We start from the raw sequence: 19,052 nt of genomic DNA on the forward strand, positions 1-19,052 counted from the left end.
ACACAGTTTATCCCCGCCGTTATTTATGCCTGGGGCTTGCCAGAGGCCTCCGTGGCGGAATGTCCCGGGCCCTGCCAAGTATGCAGCATGTCCGGGGCCGCATACCCCTCCGGCCCAGTCACCCATTTGCACAACGCCATTATTTAATTCCTCTCTCCGACGCCGTGCGTCTACTGGACGCTGGAACTGTAAACCAAAACGCACGGCACCGACACCTTCCTACGCAGACGGGGTGTCTGGTGTCTGACTTTGATGTGGAGGTGGGGCACAGTGTCAGGAGGCCAGGGGATGAAGGAGGTGGGGGGGGTGTGGGGGGGGGGGGGGGGTGGAGTGGGTCGCGGCTCTCGGCGACGCTCTTTGAAGCGTCCTCTTCCTTTCAGCAGCCGACTTCATTGACCGTTAAACTGTCCCGGAGGAGACGTCCCCTGCGTGCCTGCTGCGTGTCTGTCCCTCTTATGCAAGCGCTGGTGTTATCGGACTGGACAGACTGTACTGCCACTGGGCTCATCTCTCTCTCTCTCTCTCTCCGTGTGTGTGTGTGTGCGTGTGTGTGTGCTCCTCGCTGAAACAGGAGACCACCAGTGGGAGCGAGCGAGAGGGGTATCATAGCAGCTGAGAGGCTGTGAGTTTGTTTGTCACTGCGGGAACAGGACAGGACAGGACAGGACAGGAGCGTGTGAAGGAGGACTAGAGGACAGGAGGGTACTAGAGTGTACCGTAGCGAGGATGGTCCACTGGAATAGGGACAGCAGGGACATGAAGGGGCGACCGAAGCAGTGTTCTTCAGACAGCCTCTGATTCTTGATCAGACTTTTGGTTGTATTACAATCAGTGGTAATAATAAAGCCAAGCGTGCTCTACTGAAAGTTTGTTTAGTGTTAGTGTTAGTTAGTAGTGCAGGACACAAGTAGCTGGATGTTGTGCTAGTAGAGCAGAAGGGTTCTGTACAGAAGTGCCCAAAATAGTGACCATTAGACCTCAGTCTTGGTTACATGATAGTCATTGGCAATAATGCAGTCAGCTCTACCCACACGATAGTTGAAAACACGTCCTACTACAGGGGTTGCACAGCATCTTGACTTAATGATCTGGATGGGCTGGCCCAGATTTTCTATGTTCTAGAACCGCTAGAACAACGACTAGCCTACTAAACTATGTTTATGTTCCTTGCTTTTCATGTTCTGCCACTATTTATGGTGCAGCAGCAGCAGCAGCACCATGGCTGAGGAGTGAAGTCAGTGATGTGTGAAGGTGACTGGGTCGCTGGGTTGTTGGGGAGAGTGGCTGGTGTCTGAATGCCGTGCGTGTGTGGAGCTCAGTCATTCCTCCATTGAGCCGAGCTGAGCCGCGCTGAGCCACAGTCATGTGGATGGGAGCCACCGGAGGCTCTAAAGGGCCCTGACTGCTGAATGCAGTCGTTCATTGTTAGCGTCCCTTTTCAGGGTCACGGAGTCAGCTGACCCCACACATGCACACACACACACACACACACACACACACACAGCAGCCGCTAGCCCACCTGTCTTTCACACGCACAGCAAGACTGGACACCTACACACTAAACACACTCTGGATAGACGGGGGGGGGATCAAGGCCGGTCTGAATGGGGTGTCACTTCTGAGATGGTGGAGGAGGGAGGCGAGAGGTGTACACAGATATTGTGATGCAATGGTTTTGCAATGTATCGGGTACTGCAGAGTATCTGAATTGTGATATTGTCATCGTGGGAAAAGTATCATGACCATATTGATCATTGAATTACACTGTGATTCTCAGCCCTTGTCGTTAGTAAAAATGTTTTAAGGCAACTTGCTATAAAATGTTATGGCCTTGCTTGTGAATGGATAGAAAGAGCCTGGATGTAGGGTAGTAGTCAAATGAGTGGAATGGCAGACAGCAGTAGTCAAGATTGGAAGCAAGATTTTTCCTTTTTTTAAAAAAAAAATCAGTCTTTTCCCAGAACAAAACTGTTGTGTGGATGTCCTCATCCCTGTAGATGCAAGTCTTGAATGAAAGTCTGGCTTGTCACCTATGTGTCTTGCTTTCTCTTTTAATCCACAACATGTTGCTACCCTGTTGGAACTTTTCACGCGTCAGCATTCACACTTCATTGAGGACCCCCCAACCATCAACCCCCTGATAAGCAGGACAATTGAACACAAACCTCACCAGCGACTGCTATAAAACAAAAAACAACCCACATAGTGAATGTTAGTCAGGGCAGAATTGAGTAATTCATTAGTTTGCTGAGTCATGGTATGAAACGCTGCGATCCCTTGATCACTGAGGAGAGACAGATGTTTATTTATATGTGTCACGTCTCAGATAAAGTCCTCTTCCAGTGTTTACTGTATCAGCGTGTTTAACTTACATCAGCCTTGGACACTTTCCTGGAAATGGATTAAGGCCGTTCCCTGGCTAACTGCTTTTATGAGCTGGCCTGTTGTTTTTTCATACACAGAGGACATTAGGAGATTTCCCTCCTCCTTTTCTCATTGCACTGATCAGTGTCATGAACTGAACTGTCAAACTACGGAAGGACTTCAGTTTACTCTCTCTTACTGAAGCCATATTGCCACTCACGGTATAAACCATTATATTGAGTGTTTATTTACTGTTCTAAGGTCATGTGGGAACGGGGGATAAACGTTCAGGTCAAAGTGTTTAGCCATCCCCTGGTGACATGGCTTGACATTAATGGTTGCCTGGGTTGCCTATGGCTGCCAAATTTGGTTGGCTTTAGTAACCCAAACCTCATGTCTGGTTGCATGAATGTAATGATATATCTTTCTGATCATGATGATTTCAAATCAGAGTAGGAGAAGGAGAATAATGTATTTGTGAAAATACTATACGTGGAGCTTTAGACTTATTTTAGTATCTTAGGACATACGGTATCTGTAGTGTGCTAATAAGTCCCCCTGAAGGTTCGTTTGACTGTTGAGCTCTAAACTCTGACCTCTACTTTAAGATGTCGACCTTCAGTCACATTGAATTGGTTGACCTCATTTACCGCCCGTAGCTGGGTGCAACGGAGGTCACTCACACTCAGCCAGTATTTACACTCAACATCACACCAGTTTCAATTACAGATCACGAAGCATCTGAGCTGAGCAACAGAGCAGGCCTTATCAAGCTCCTTTTTAATTAAGTCCAGATAAATGTGTTTACCTGGGCGTGTGTCTGTGTGTGTCTGTGTGTGTGTGTGTGTGTGTGTGTGTGTGTGTGTGTGTGTCCAATGGGCCTGGCCAGCTGCGCCCCGGCTATCTCGACTTCAGCCTTGGGTTGCACGGGGGGTTTGTGTATTTCCGTCCCTCCTCGTCCAGGCTGAATCAGGAAATGAGTCGCTCTAATTTCAGAGACCGTTCCAAGCACTTTGGCTGCCAAGCGCGCTGCGAAAGACCGACTCTTATAAATAACATAAGTGTATCGACAGAGTGAAATTTAAAAAATTGCCTTTCTGATTGAAGTTATAGCTGGCAACTATTGCTCTCCTCGCTTCTTAGTAATGTGTGGGCCTAACAACATATTCCGGTCAACAGGTTCATTTGCCATTTTCCCTCAGCATTATGGATTGAGTTTTACTGAAGCAGAACCATTTCCCCTTAGACAAGCCAAGGAAAGTTTTCATAATTGAGTCTTTAAAAACCTATATCGTCTACTGAAAGGCTTCTCTACATCAAGAATCCTTGGCTGACTGTGTGTGTGTGTGTGTGTGTGTGTGTGTGTGTGTGTGTGTGTGTGTGTGTGTGTGTGTGTGTGTGTGTGTGTGTGTGTGTGTGTCTGTGTGTGTGTGTCTGTGTGTGTGTAAACCTTGATTGGATTCTATATTGCTGAAATGTTTGTAAACAGTTTCTTGAGGCCTTCCTAAAACCTAGAAGTAGCTCACAATTTAGTCAGACTAAATTCATTTCAGTAGTTTTAGATGAGCCATATGTGAGATCAAAAGCCCAGTGACTGCAGCCAGGCCTGCGTGTTGTGTTGTGTCCCGTGCTGCAGGTGAGCTCGTGGGTGACGTGGCTGATCCTGACGGCCGGCTCCATGGAGGAGAAGCGCGAGGTGTTCTCCTACATGGTCCACGTGGCCGACTGCTGCTGGAACATCGGCAACTACAACGCCGTCATGGAGTTCTTAGCTGGACTCAGGTGCGCTGCCTCAGAGATTCCTTCTTTGTTATTCATCGTTACATCACAACCAGTGTTTTTCATTGGGTGGACTCTGTGGTGGCGGTACTGTATGATCACATATTGACCTGAACTGTACACGTAATGTATTATTTGGTTTAATGGCGGTGTCTGTTTACTGTGTAAATCTGTATCACATCAGTTGTGTAATACTATGAAGCTAATGATGCACGAGGCAATGTTTTGAGCAATTTTGCTGGACAGTGTATTGTTGTTCAGGCACCTCTCCATTGATTTTGAGCAATTTTTTTTTTGTCTGGAGAAATGTAATCATCAGTAGGCAAATTGTCGAACTAGCAATGTGGTTGCCCAGCAACATTGTTTAAAAATTGTGTGTACAATGTGCAATCATCACGTTAATGGTCAACCCTGTCCATGCCCCCCCCCCCAGGTCGCGTAAGGTCCTGAAGATGTGGCAGTTCATGGACCAGGCGGACATCGAGAGTATGCGTCGCCTGAAGGACTCCATGGCGCAGCACGAGTCGTCGTCCGAGTACCGCAAGGTGGTGCACCGCGCGCTCCACATCCCCGGCTGCAAGGTGGTGCCCTTCTGCGGCGTCTTCCTCAAGGAGCTCAGCGACGCCCTGGACGGAGCCGCCAGCCTCATCGGCCTCCGCCACACGCTGGAGCCCAAGGAGGACACGGTGGAGGTGCGGGAGGAAGGGGAGGGGGCAAGAGACAGGAAGTGGACGTTAGAGTTGGATTCATGGGATGGGTAGAGTTGGTAAAGCTGAGCTGAAGAGACACTTAGGCGGGGATCACACTAGCCAGCGGCAAGCGGCAGGTTTCCTAATGTTCTCTATGGTTCGGCAGCGGAACGGTGACAACGCTGGCGTGACGCTAGCGTTGAGCAAACTGGGAGTTGAACTGGGTTCAACTTTGAAGCGCAACGCTCTGCTCATCACACACAGTTTTAGAATGTTTAGGTATGTTGACCAATCGGATTTGTCTAAGAACGTAGCAACAAAGATTGAACTTAGGAACGAGATAGAATGTTTTGGATTATTATTATGGTCTGAGCGTTGCGTTACGCTTGCCGCTGGCTATTGTGATCCCCGCCTTAGGGTCTGGAATGGAGGAGCTGTTGGAGATGAAGATGGAGATGGTTGAGGATGGGATATGAGTTACAGTGAAAGACTTGGAGGGTAGGGACCGTAAACACAGTAGCAGTGCTAGCATCCCGCATCACATGCAGGTCCAGTGCCTGTGACCAGTTCAGTGTCCAGACCCAGGTCTGAGTCCAGCCTGAAGTCATTTCTGAGGTCAACAGGGAGCTTTAAGTAGTAGATGATGGAGAATTAGAATGAAGGAGAAGGTTTCATTAGTCTTCATAGAGGTTAGGGGAACTAAAGAAAGAGGAAATCAGTCAGTCAGAATGTCTAAACTGTTACAGCTGCTGAGGTTTCTGGGCTGTGTTGATGTCTCAACTCCCAGGGCAGCAGCTGACAGTGTTTCTTGAGTGGCTCGTGATGACTAACGTCTCTCTCTCTCTCTCGTCCTCGTCTAGTTCGTGTCGGACTACAGCGGTCAGCCCGCCTTCCTGCAGCGCGCCGGCCCCGACGGCCTGCACAGCGCCGAGAAGGAGGCCACGGTCAGCAACATCCTGCAGACCATCCGCAGCTGCCACCGCAGCCTGGAGTGCGAGGAGGCGGCGGCCGCGACCGGCGACGGAGACCCGGCGAGCGCCGCCGACAGCCCGGCCTCGCGCCGCAACTCGGTCAAGGACCGCTACAAAAACCCGTACGTCAATCTCCCGCGATTTTCTTTCCCGAGGTCGTCGCAGGTATTTAAGCGTTGATGACCTGAACGTGTCTCTTGTTCGATACTAGACTAGTGCCATTCTAGACTAGAGCATGAATTGGAAGGAGCACTAATTGGCAGGGAGAAAATGGAAGTCTTTGTATGCCACAGGGACAGTAGGGTTGAGGGTCAGCCTTCCTCTTTGAGGGGAATCTGAGGGTCATTATTGAGTAGCTGTATTAGGTCCAGTATCACTTCAGTTGTGAAAGGCCTTTTGAATCTCTGAAGTTGAGGTCCCTCGGTGTGGAATAAAAGAGATATTGTTCAGAAGGTAGCTTTTTGTGATCCGTCAAGTTCACTTTCTTCTCAAGAAGTTTTACTGTACGTCTATTGTCTGTGCGTCTGTCATCTTTCACAGTAAAAGTTTCCTCACTACACTGACTGTTTTGGTCCGATGAATTTGATAGAATCCTTTGCATTAGTGTGATCTGAGTCTTATTATCGGACCCACGAAAGAGACAGTCAGCAGTGTGTGTCCCACAAAAAAGCGTCACTGGACAGAAATATGTTGTTTTTCCGTATAATCTAGGCAGATGTCCTGAGAGGACCTCTCAGTTTTCCCTTATGTTTTCTTTTCTTTATTCTGTTTCTCTTTTTTTGCGTGAGGCCCAGATGAGTTTTCCATGTGCCATGCCAGCTACTAAATAAAGCGGAGCGTGTTGCCCGGCAGTAAATTGTGCTAGAATGGGAAACACACACCCGGAAGAGAAGCACACCAGCACTTTTGTCTTCTCCTGAGGGGAAAAATGCATGGGAGACTTAGCTCTGTTTGTCGTCAGGGAAGACAGATCAGCATAGTCACACGCACACACACACACACACACACACACACACACACACACACACACACACACAGTCATGCACACATCCTCATAGACACACACACACACACACACACACACACACACACACACACACACACACACACGTACGCACGCACAAACGTACAGTGCACCTATGTTCATTACATATCTACGCTCACACACACACACATGCACATAATGCATTTGCTGGAGAAGCACATAATAGAACTCTCATTTTCTGTCACACACACAAACACACACACGCACACACACACAAAGTCCAGTCCCACTCATAATTAACATTAATGGCTGCCGGAGATTCCGGACAGTCTCGTGGCCTCTCCAAGTGAGAGCGCTTGTGCTTCCGCCTGCACAAGCTAAGATCCTGTGCAGCACCATCACTTTCTCTCACCCCCTTTCTTCTCCTCCTTTTCCACCCCCCACCCCCTCTCATTCTCTCCCTTCCCTCTCTCTCTCTCATCCCCTCTTCCTCCCTCCTCTCATTCTGTTCTTCCTCCCCTCTCTCTCATCTCCTCTTCCTCCCCTTTCACTCATTCTCTCCCTCCTCTGCCCCTTTCACTTGACTCTTCCTCACCCTCTCTTTCTGTCTCTAATCCTTGCCTCTCTTTCTCTCTCTCTTCCTCTCTCCTCCTATCCATCTCTCCTCTCCCCCTTTCCCTTCCTCTCTTTCCTCTGTCACTGCTTTCTCTCACCCCATCCAGGATGAACTCGCATTCAAACCGTGTTGTGTAAGTCTTTGTGTGCACATACTGTACATGCTTTCTCTCTCTCTCTCTTTCTCTCTCTCTCTCTCTCTCTCTCTCTGTCTCTCTCTCTCTGTCTCTCTCTCTCTCTGTAGCTGTCGGCTTGGCGTCCTCTCTCTCAGTCCCTCGGGATATGAGAAGGCCTAAAACTATGCATGATGCTTTTTTTTGTCCCCAAATTAGCCTAAGAGCAGCCAAATACATTGTGGGGAGCATCCATTAATGCTACATCCTCTAGCGTGTTTGCAATAATAAAGTTGTCTTCGCAGTGGAATGAAGAGTTGCCTGACTGTTCTGTAAGGGATCTGGTATGAACAAGTGTTCTGCATTTGTGGGTAAATGTGCTGGTTTGCACTCATTCACAAGCCTGGTGCTGCATAAAGTGTTGACATGCATGTGAAGCTTTTATGTCTAAAGCAACATGCACATGATATGCAGCATGTACTGAAGGTGCTTGAAGATTTTTTCTTTCTTTCCTCTTTTTTTCTTCATCCCTCTCATCCTTTCTCTCCCTCTCTCTCTCCCTCTCTCTCTCTCTCTCTCTCTCTCTCTCTCTCTCTCTCTCTCTCTCTCTCTCTCTCTCCCGGACTCAAAAAACAGTTTCTCCATCGGCGACCTCTCGGATGCCGAGGTCGAAGGTCAGGAGCAGGTCGGGGGGTCGGAGCACTGCGGCGCCGACGGAGACGGCGAGGAGGAGAGCGGCGCCGACCCGCCGGTGGCCCCCGAGGACGCCCACGGCCCGTTCGGCCACGGCACGGAGCTCATCCCCTGGTACATGCTGTCCGTCCGCGCCGAGGTGCACCAGTTCCTGCTGCGCGGCGCCACCGTCATCCACTACGAGCAGGAGAGCCGTCTGAGCGCCCGCTGCTCGCTGCGCCTGCTGCCCGACAACGGCACCCTGGTGTGGGGCCGGCCCCGCAGCGGCGGCGCCTTCCCCGGAGCCAAGGCCTCCGACCCCCTCCAGGCCCCGGGCGCCGGCGGCGGGAGCGGCGGCGGCGGCAGCAGCAGCACCGGGGGCGTGGCGCTGGGCACGGGCCTGACGGAGGGCGCGCTGGACCTGGCCTCGGTGAAGGGGGTGTTCCGCGGGCACCCGGGCGCCGACGTGGCGGCCGTGTGCGCGCTGCACAAGCTGAGCGCGCTGAGCGGCGGGGAGCACGCCGTCTCGCTCCTCCACGGCCACGGCACCACCGACAACCGGCTGCTGCACCTGGTGGCGCCGGGACACACGGCGCGCATGCTGCACGAGGGCCTCCAGGCGCTGTGTACCGCCGCACGCAGGATGAGACGCTTCCCTGACCAGCGCCTGCAGTGGCTACGCAGACAATACATCAGCCTCTACCAGGTAAAGACCACTACAGTACATCAGCCTCTACCAGGTAAAGACCCATACAGTACATCAGCCTCTACCAGGTAAAGACCACTACAGTACATCAGCCTCTACCAGGTAAAGACCATGCAGTACATCAGCCTCTATCAGGTAAAGACCATACAGTACATCAGCCTCTACCAGGTAAAGACCATGCAGTACATCAGCCTCTATCAGGTAAAGACCATACAGTACATCAGCCTCTACCAGGTAAAGACCATGCAGTACATCAGTCTCTATCAGGCCACTACATCAGCCTATATTGGGTAAAGGCCACTACATCAGGCTCTATCAGGTAAAGACCCTGTGGATACAATACATCAGCCTCTATCAGGTAAAGACCCATACAGTACATCAGCCTCTACCAGGTAAAGACCCATACAATACATCAGCCTCTATCAGGTAAAGACCATACAATACATCAGCCTCTATCAGGTAAAGACCCATACAGTACATCAGCCTCTACCAGGTAAAGACCCATACAATACATCAGTCTCTTTCAGGTATAGACCACTACAATACATCAGCCTCTACCAGGTAAAGACCCATACAGTACATCAGTCTCTATCAGGCCACTACATCAGCCTCTATTGGGTAAAGGCCACTACATCAGGCTCTATCAGGTAAAGACCCTGTGGACGCCATTCCGGGCTGTTCTATAAGATGAGACGGGGACCAGTAGCTTCTTATTTAAAGTCACTAAAGTTGTATTATCCTTGGGTTGCAGCCACACGTTTAAAAACATGCAAGCCATCATACTGTATATGCAAAATTAGAGGCAGATACCCAATATAGCCCAACAAATAGGGACAAAATGCCACCATTCAGTAGAGATATTGTGCAGATAGGTAAGGTAAGATGATTTATTTATATAGCGCATTTAAAGTGCACCAAAGCGCTTTACAGAAGACAGACAGTGCCGAACAGAGATGAATGTAGTGTGTGGCTTTGTACACTTTTAAACTTACTTATAGCATGCTTTTATCAAAGGTTACTTTGAGTCCTCCCACACATCGGAAAATACTGTGGTGGACAATGGCTGTCTAAATTTGGAGTTGGAATCTCTCAGGTGGTTATGGCTGACAAACACACACACACACACACACACACACGGGTGGATTAATGTTGCTGGTGTCCGGCATGCGTCTGTTCTCAAATGGATATGCACCTCAGTCCAAATGCTGAATGATAACATACACAGCTGCTTATGCAATACAGCCCACAGGACTCAATACTGTAAATAGTTATGCAACATAAATGGTTATGCAATATGTGTGTGTGTGTGTGTGTGTGTCTGTGTGTTTTGGTTAAGTGTTCATATCTGTCTTTATCACTGTGCATAATGTGTGTGTGTGTGTGTGTGTGTGTGTGTGTGTGTGTGTGTGTGTGTGTGTGTGTGCTGATGCAGGAGGATGGTCGTTGTGAGGGCCCCACACTGGCCCAGGCCATCGAGCTGTTTGGGGGCCGGCGGTGGAATGCGGGCGGTGGGGGCACGCTGGGCAGGGGCGGAGACAAGGCGGCGTCTCAGAGGAGCAGCCCACTGGGCATCAACACCGTCAGCAAGAAGAAGAAGAAGCCACTCATCAGGGTGAGGACATACACACACACACACACACACACACACACACACACACACACACACACACACACACAAAGATAGATACACATGTGAGACGTGGGCGGACACAGAAACACTTGCAAGACACAACACACACACACACAAGCACACGCACACACAATAGAAAAACACACTCACACTTCCAACCCAAAGGCCGACTCACACACGACTCATAACAGGCAGAGGCATAGTCACAGCCATACTGTTTCCCTACACAGAGGCATTCACCATAAAAGAACACACAAGCTCAGAACATGAGGTGCTATGTACTAAATGGCTCTGTTTGTTGTTGTCTCCAGGAAGGGACACACACACACACACACACACACACACACACACACACACACACACACACCCCTCATACAGTACATTCAGTGGTGAAACATGACACATAATCCCTGTGCTGGTGTTTGTTGTGGTCTCCAGGAGAACAGCGGCGAGGGTACGGACGACGAGATGGTGGTGAGGAAGACGCGCAGCTGTAAGGAGTCGCTGGGCAGGAGAGAGTCCGACACGCCGGATGGACATGACCCAGAGGAAACAGGTGAGGAGACCGCACGACTCTGCAACACAAAGGCACCTAATGCTGCAGAGAAAAGCTCTACAACTGCCACATTGTCTCCACTTGGCCTTCAATCTAGAACAACTGTTATGAGGTTTTTTTTTTTTTTGTTGTTTAGTATTTTTTGGCAATTTAAAGGGATAGTTCGGATTTTAAGACACGAAGTTGTATGGGTTCCCTGTCAGCAACGTAGTGCATCAGCACTGACTTACCCCCGACAGCGTCCTGTGAGCCGAGATCCAGCCGGTTTTAGATCGTTTTTGATGCTGAAGAAAGTAGTCCGGCAAGTTTCTGGGGTCACGAAAGTAAAGTGTTTTTCTTCTCAAAACCATATGCGTTCAACAGAGTGATATATTTGCACCACAAAAACGTTGTCCAGGAAAAATTCAAACCTCGTTATCACTTACTTATTTTTCGCGATTCCTATCACTGCGCGCCACTGACAGCTGGACAACGTTTTTGTGGTGCAAATATATCACTCTGTTGAACGCATATGGTTTTGAGAAGAAAAACACTTTACTTTCGTGACCCCAGAAACTTGCTGAAGAAAATAGTCCGGCATCAAAAACGATCAAAAACCGGCTGGATCTCGGCTCACAGGACGCTGTCGGGGGTAAGTCAGTGCTGATGCACTACGTTGCTGACAGGGAACCCATACAACTTCGTGTCTTAAAATCCGAACTATCCCTTTAACATTGTATTAGGCAATATCATCACAGACATTGGTAATACATGATTGTATATGATTTCTAAAATGACAGTAGTTTATAGTCATTTATTTGTACAAGTACAAATGTAATTGGAGTATGGCTTGAATATGGCTCAAGGTCGACTCTGTTATGTAATTGTATGTGTGTGTGTGTGTGTGTGTGTGTGTGTGTGTGTGTGTGTGTTTAGAAGACAACAGTGGCCTTCCTGGACCCTTCTCCTTGTCCAATAAATGCCAGTCCCCTGGCCCTTCTCTTCCCTCTTCATCGCCCTCCTCCTCCTCTCCTTCTCCGAGCACCTCCCACCCCACCCGCCCACACTCCTCTCCCATCATACCCTGCAGCGCCAAGAATCAGCCGAGGTGAGACCTCCCCTCCCCACCCCAACATGGCTCCACCCTCCCTCTGCACTTTTGGTCAATATGCACATACACCAGTGTTAAATAGCAATGTCCCTTGACATTGATGCAATATAAATGAATACAATTTTAATTGCATTTAGTTAATATACACCGAAGTATGGCTGCAACTAACTGCAATCAGTGAATTTTGAGATGTTTTCCAAATAATAGCCAAACCGGTTACCAAGTTACCAGAATAGATGGCGATTGATTGTTGAAGCCCAACATAAAAATGTGCTTACTTTCCAGTTGGTGCAAGTGAATATTAAGTATACAGTGTCTGAGGGCATGCCATATGGACTTGGATCTAGAATAAACAGCTGGAGTGTGTGTGTGTGTCTGTGTGTGTGTGTGTCCAGTCCCTGGGCCAGCAGGTCGTGGCATGGCCGGGGGAAGGACTGCTTCAAGGGCTTCCAGAACATCATGAGCTCCGACACCACCATGAGCTTCGTGGAGTTTGTGGAGCTCTTCAAGTCCTTCAGGTAAATAGCCAGTACTGCGAATATGAAAGATGAGTCCAGACAGTCCTCCCGTATGGGCTCTCTCTCTCTCTCTCGCTCTCTCTCTCTCTCTCTCTCTCTCTCTCTCTCTCTCTCTCTCTCTCTCTCTCTCTCAGCAGTTTTACTGTACCCTGTCCTTTGTATTGTCTTACGGTCATCGTTGTGTCTGGTGTTTAGTATCCGCAGCCGTAAGGACCTGAAGGAGCTGTTCGACACGTACGCCGTCACCTGCACCCGCTCCGACCCCGACTCGCCCGCCCTCTGCACAAACCTCAAGGTCGAGGACAAGGTCACAGGACAGCAACCGGACCTAGGTACAGTAGAAGTACAGCACAGCACAGGAACGATAAAGGTCAACAGGCAAAAGTAGCTGTAGTGGAATATTGTTAGCAGCAATTGGGCTCTAGAGTATTCTTGATTACCAACTCCACTAGCAGGGTGTGGACCTCCAAATAAACTTCACAGTAGCGTTCAGTTCACTTCACTTCAGTTCACTTCAGCTTTATTAATCTTTTCAACTGCATTGATAATAGTGGAGATTGTATCAATCTCTAATTGCTAATGAGTAAATGTGTAATGTAGTAACTGCACTGCCTTTGGGTCTATTGAATGGTTACATTTTGCACATAAATACTGTGCAGGCTCCATGCAGCTTGCACTACATTCTTTATTCTTTGAAACAGAGCATAACTCAGGAACATGACAGTCTCCTCTCTGACATGATGATTTGATAAGATGTAATGCCCTGTGAACCTCACTTTAGAAACGATAATTGAGTTGCATTCACACTGCTAGATGTGATTCCGAACAGATAAATGAAATGTCTCACTACGATGACAGGTTCATTTCTCAAGAGAGGACTGATCTGTGATCAGTTCCAGATAGCGGTTTGGAATGTAGCACTGCAATGAGACTCTGCTGTAAGCTGCGGATGCACAAGGCAGCTTTTTGAGCAACGTTGTTGACCAGTGTTCCATAGTGCTGTTGTTTTAGCACATTCTCATTGATATTTGCATGTTTTCTTTTTCTGGAGAATTTTAATCATCAGTCAAATTTTCATAACCATGGCATCTAATCAGAACACGTAGAGCCGGTTATGCGGTTGCCCAGCAACATTGCTCCAAAAGGTGCCCAATGTATCATCATAACACTTCAACTGCTCCCTGCTATCTTAATTCAGTGATCAAGATGTATATTCCCAACCACCTACCGCCCACTGCGGTCTTCTGATGACCGTCTGTTGTGTCAGCCAGCCATAAACGCTTGGTCAAATTCAGGGCTTTTTTCCTCAGTGGTTCCTTGTTGGAGGAATGAGTTGCCCAGTGCTCTCTGTTCCTGTGATAGTTTTGGGTCTTTCAAGAGAGGGGTAAAGGCATATCTGTTCAACATGCACTTAGTTTATTAAGTGCTTCTTATGGGTTACGGTTTGTATATTATAGTATTAATTTATTTTCATTAGGCTATTGATTGAATTGACATTGTTGTTTATTATTGCTGTTCTCTTTCTCACCAACTTTGTTTACTGTTACGTTTAGCTATTGTATTGTTGTTATTTTTATGTCGCTTTGGACAAAAGCGCCTGCAAAATACCATAAGATAACCACAACCATAACAATAACTTAAACAACTTTGTAAGCAAAAGAAGTGCACTCCGAGATTTGATATTTATGAACATAATGAAGCGTGATTTATGCCGTACACTGTTTTGAGTTTGACTTCAAGTGGTGGTGAATGGAAGTGAGTGTAGTGAGAAGGTTCATTCATCAGTTTGTTTTTTGCCAGTCCATGATCGATCACAGATGTCCCCTCTCCGTCTCTGTAGACCTGCTTACACGAAACGGCTCCGACTTGGGCCTCTTCATCCGCTCGCGCCAACCGTTGCCTGACCATCAGAAGCAGATCTCGGACGCCATCGCGGCAGCCAGCATCATGAGCAACGGCACAGGCGTGGAGAACGCCTCGCTCGGCGTGCTCGGCCTGTCCGTCACACAGCTCAGCGACTTCCTCGTCAACTGCCAGGGAGAACACCTCACCCACGAGCAGCTGCTAGGACTGATTCAGGTCAGCAGGAAAACTACATTTCCCAGAATCACCTTGTGCTGGATCTGAGTAAAAAATTGTATTCATGCTAGATTGAATTTGATTGAGATAAAATATACTATCATTGATCCCAAGGGAAACTCTCTGCATTTGTCTCCAACTGTATTGATCTCTCTCTCTCTCTCTCGTCCCCTGAAGAAATTTGAACCTTCAGCAAGTATGCGGCAGATGGGTTGGATGTCCTTTGAGGGCTTTGCCAGGTATGTTTCCATTTGAGGAAATCATCTACAGTAGAAACCTTTTCCAATTGAATGGTGTCATTGCTGTTATTAATTACATACTAATACTGGTGGTTTGTTAATGAATTACATGCTAATACCGGTCCACATTAAGTGCACTTAATGCCCGTTATGTCCACTTAATAGTTAGTTCTTATGCACATTTCATATCCCATATATTGATTACGGTCATCTTGCGTCACAATCTCCATCATTGCTAGTCCTCATCTTGTATTGTATTGGCTGTGCATCAGGCCAGCATGGTTGACCCTGTGCCGTGGTCCTCAGGTTCCTCATGGACAAGGACAACTTTGCCTCCAAGCTGGAGGAGTCGGAGGTGAGCCCTGAGGAGCTGCAGCACCCGTTGTCCTTCTACTACATCGAGTCCTCCCACAACACCTACCTCACCGGCCACCAGCTCAAGGGAGAGTCCTCCGTGGAGCTCTACTCTCAGGTGGGGAGCCCAGACCAGATCTATACACAAGGGTAGGGGGAGGAGGTGGTTTGGGGGCAGGGGATCTGGGCTGGAGTCACAGAACTTTTCAGAGGTTCCAGTTAAGACCGAATAATGAAACTTTCTAAGAAGATTTGCTCTAGTGATCAAAAGTAGAACCCTAAAAGATTTATTCCTGGCCCCTGAGGATATGTGAAATTATGTTTTGTACTATTGTGTAGTGGAGTTGTATTTTTGTAAGATAAGGATGAGTTTGACTGATGATGGTGAGTGATTGGGTTGTAATGATGATGGTATGTTGTGGGAACGTTGCAGGTGTTGCTGCAGGGCTGTCGAAGTGTGGAGTTGGACTGCTGGGATGGAGACGATGGCCTGCCAGTCATCTACCATGGCCACACCCTCACCACCAAAATCTCCTTTAAGGTAGGAACTCTTCTCTCTCCAACCGAGGCCTGGAGCTGTATTCAAATACACACACACACACATACATGTAGTCACACACTCACGCATAATCGTCATAATTGACCACTTAAAGTGTTCTCCAAACATCTCGCCAGAAGATTACGTTTGAAAATTAGCCAGTTGGCTGACACTGGCAGATTAATTCAAATGTTATGCACGTTGCTCTTATAAATAAATAAATAAATAAATAAATGAGCGAATAAATAAATACACAAACGAATGAAAATGAAACTATGTTAATAACCATCATCATAATAATCATAATAAGCGTTTCCTCATCAGGAGACTTTTAAAGCTTCCAAGGCTCCTGATAAGTGGGAGACTGGAGATGAGGGGAGAGATGAGCTGGAGGGTGTTTGTGTGTTTTGCTGACGATGTTGATGTTGTTGGACGCAGGAAGTGGTGGAGGCGATAAACCGCACGGCGTTTGTCAACTCCGAGATGCCGGTGATCCTGTCCATCGAGAATCACTGCTCCTTACCTCAGCAGCGCAAGATGGCAGAAATCTTCAAGGTGCTGTACATCTAATGGTCATGCAGTGATCTTGTGCCTGCACATCCCTTGTTCCTAGCGGCTAATTGAATGCTTGAATGTGCGGTTTTAGTAAACACAAGATTCAAATGGAGAATGGATCGTGTTGCATCATTTCTGTACCCGCAAATACCTTGCTAACCGCTAGTTGAATGCCTGTGGTAAAACTTTTTCCCATTTTCTGTGAGCCAACATTGAATAAACTGACGTTTGGTTCTTGTCCTCATTGCAGACCGTGTTTGGGGAGAAGCTGGTGACCCGTTTCCTGTTTGAGAGCGATTTCTCGGACGACCCTCTGCTGCCCTCCCCGCTGCAGCTCAAGGGCAAGATCCTGCTGAAGAACAAGAAGCTCAAGGCCCACCAGGCACCCGTGGACATCCTCAAACAGAAGGTCAGGAGCACTCCGTAGAACTAGTACTGCAGTAGAATTCATTATCTCCATGCATCCATCCAAGGTTTCTTCCTGAACAAGGGAGTTTTTCCTTGTCCCTGTTGCTCCTGGGTGTCCCTTGGTGCTACCCAACCCCTCTTTGTATAGTATCTATTTATTTATTTATTTTTTCTTTCTAATTTATTTCTAGACACTCGAGCACAATGAATCTCATTACTTATAAATTATTTGTATGAGTACATGACAATAAACTTGAACTTGAACTTGCATAGTGTGAAGAAATGGTAGGCAGTAATTGTTTGGGTTGAGGCTTAGGTGTGGGGTTTGGTTAGGGTCATGATTGGATCAGTTATCACTGATGGAACGGAGTCAAATTGTGTTCCAGTATCATTGGCTGAGTTCTCAGTTATCAGACATACTGATATTGCCCATGACCTTGATTCTTAGGGCATCATGTGGCTTGGTTTTCTGGTCATATGCATTTGCGTTTTGACTTGTGTGTTTAGGGGTGTGTGTTTGTATTTGTGCTCTGAGATTTATGTGTGCTCAAGTTTATTTGTAACTATTAATTTGTAGATGTGAGTGTTTATGATTATACTCTGTTATCTGATGTGTAAGTGACTGTGTGTGTGTTTGTGTGTGTGTGGTTCGTCCCTCAGGCCCATCAGCTGGCTCAGCTGGGCATGCAGGCTCAGGCCAGTAACGGCACCTCCACCACCAGCAGCAGCAGCAGCAGCGGCGGCCCCCTGGGCAACACCCCAGAGGAAGAGGAGGAGGAGGAAGATGAGTACGACTATGACTACGAGTCCCTGTCCGATGGTGAGAAACACTCCTCCTCACTCACACTCAATGGCCACCTCTTCTTCCTCCTCCTCTTCCTCGTCCTCCTTCACACTCACACTCCGTTAGTGTCCAATCACTGTCCACTCCTCTCCTACTCACCGAACAGTCCTGCTTCAGGTCACGGTGCATTTCAAATTGCTGTAGGTAGTGTATCCTATTGTACATTGCGTTAGTCCATTTTGGACAAAGATGCACTGAGATGGTAGAGTTTGGCTGTTGAAGTTGGTAAGGTGTATGTAACATACTGTAACAAGATGTAGTTATATGAGAACAATCAATATTATGTAGAATGTTTTGCAATTTCCCAGTTCTGGAAGGACATTTTTATTGAAGCAGTTTTAAGGGAATTGTGCCCCAACAGTGTGATGTGTGTGTGTGTGTGTGTGTAGTTATGGAGCAAGGGCTGTTGGAACTCTCTGGGTATCTAGCCTGAGATCTGTCTTAACTCTAGCCCGGCTGGCTCATGTGGTCAGCGGTTTGTGAATGGGCCTCGAGGCGCTGGAGGGTGTTGAAAAGCGATAAAAACCAGACGTCCAGAATGGCGTGAAAAGTCTGGTTTACTGTGTCACGGCAGATAAGAGAGAAAAGCACACTTTTTCGCCCAGGACCTTATAATGTCTGTTTTGGATCATGCGTTTACTGAAGTCTACCTTCAAGACTTTTGGCTTTTGGCTGTTTTGACTCAAATGTGTTAAAGTACGAGTTGTTGTCACCACAGAGGAACCTTTAACCTTCTACTCTCCTTTTCATTTTCTGAAGACCAATTGAAAGATCTTTATATATAGAGCCCTGGGTGTCACACAGAGAATCTGTCCAGGTTTCTCTGTAGTGACAGGTTTATGGGGGTTTAGGGTCCTAGCGCCATTATAACTCAGCTGTCTAGGATTGATGTCCAGGATGAGGTCCGAGGAAGCCTTCGCTCTATCACACATCTGCACTTAAGTTGTCTGCCAGCTGTCTGCCCAACATATATCAGTGTCCTCCCCTCAGAATGACAAAAAACAAATTGAACATGTCCCATTTTTAACCCTTGTCTTCTTCTCTACATTTTCCTCTGTCTCTCTATCTCTCTCTCTCCATCACTCTTTCTCTCTCTCTCACTCCCTCCCTCCTTCCCTACTTCTTCTGTCCCCATCCTTCACCCCCCCCCAGCTGATGTGCTCACAGCCTCTCCAGCTTCTTGTGGCCAGGAAGGTAAAATTGCCGTGTGTGCTGATATTAGTCATGTGTTGGCCATCAAGTCTGTATTTGGACAGTTGGACTGTGTGTGTGTGTGTGAGTGTGTATGTGTGCCAATGTCTCGTAGACCAAGTGTCTTTGTATTTGTACCAGTGCTTGTGCGTGTGT

At 47.8% G+C, this 19,052-nt stretch overlaps 1 protein-coding gene across 8 annotated transcripts in view; it reads left to right on the forward strand.

Annotated features, from left to right (window-relative positions):
• plce1 (phospholipase C, epsilon 1) overlaps positions 1–19,052 on the forward strand; it is an 82,301-nt gene that overhangs the window by 45,892 nt on the left and 17,357 nt on the right. For 7 of the 8 annotated variants that reach the window (XR_009936963.1, XM_062527123.1, XM_062527126.1 and 4 more), the window contains 16 exons: positions 4,001–4,146; positions 4,577–4,835; positions 5,693–5,925; positions 8,153–8,894; positions 10,327–10,506; positions 10,963–11,080; positions 11,996–12,167; positions 12,566–12,688; positions 12,884–13,020; positions 14,529–14,767; positions 14,945–15,006; positions 15,313–15,478; positions 15,794–15,901; positions 16,337–16,453; positions 16,704–16,862; positions 17,522–17,681. Coding sequence is in view for 7 of the 8 variants with exons in the window: in XM_062527123.1 (XP_062383107.1) it covers positions 4,001–4,146; positions 4,577–4,835; positions 5,693–5,925; positions 8,153–8,894; positions 10,327–10,506; positions 10,963–11,080; positions 11,996–12,167; positions 12,566–12,688; positions 12,884–13,020; positions 14,529–14,767; positions 14,945–15,006; positions 15,313–15,478; positions 15,794–15,901; positions 16,337–16,453; positions 16,704–16,862; positions 17,522–17,681 (3,121 nt within the window). In the remaining variant the exon portion in view is untranslated. The remainder of the gene's footprint in view (positions 1–4,000; positions 4,147–4,576; positions 4,836–5,692; positions 5,926–8,152; positions 8,895–10,326; positions 10,507–10,962; positions 11,081–11,995; positions 12,168–12,565; positions 12,689–12,883; positions 13,021–14,528; positions 14,768–14,944; positions 15,007–15,312; positions 15,479–15,793; positions 15,902–16,336; positions 16,454–16,703; positions 16,863–17,521; positions 17,682–19,052) is intronic. The other variant, XM_062527127.1, reaches the window with a different exon arrangement.

Source organism: Sardina pilchardus, chromosome 22, assembly GCF_963854185.1.
Source record: "Sardina pilchardus chromosome 22, fSarPil1.1, whole genome shotgun sequence".
NCBI classification, from domain to species: domain Eukaryota; kingdom Metazoa; phylum Chordata; class Actinopteri; order Clupeiformes; family Clupeidae; genus Sardina; species Sardina pilchardus.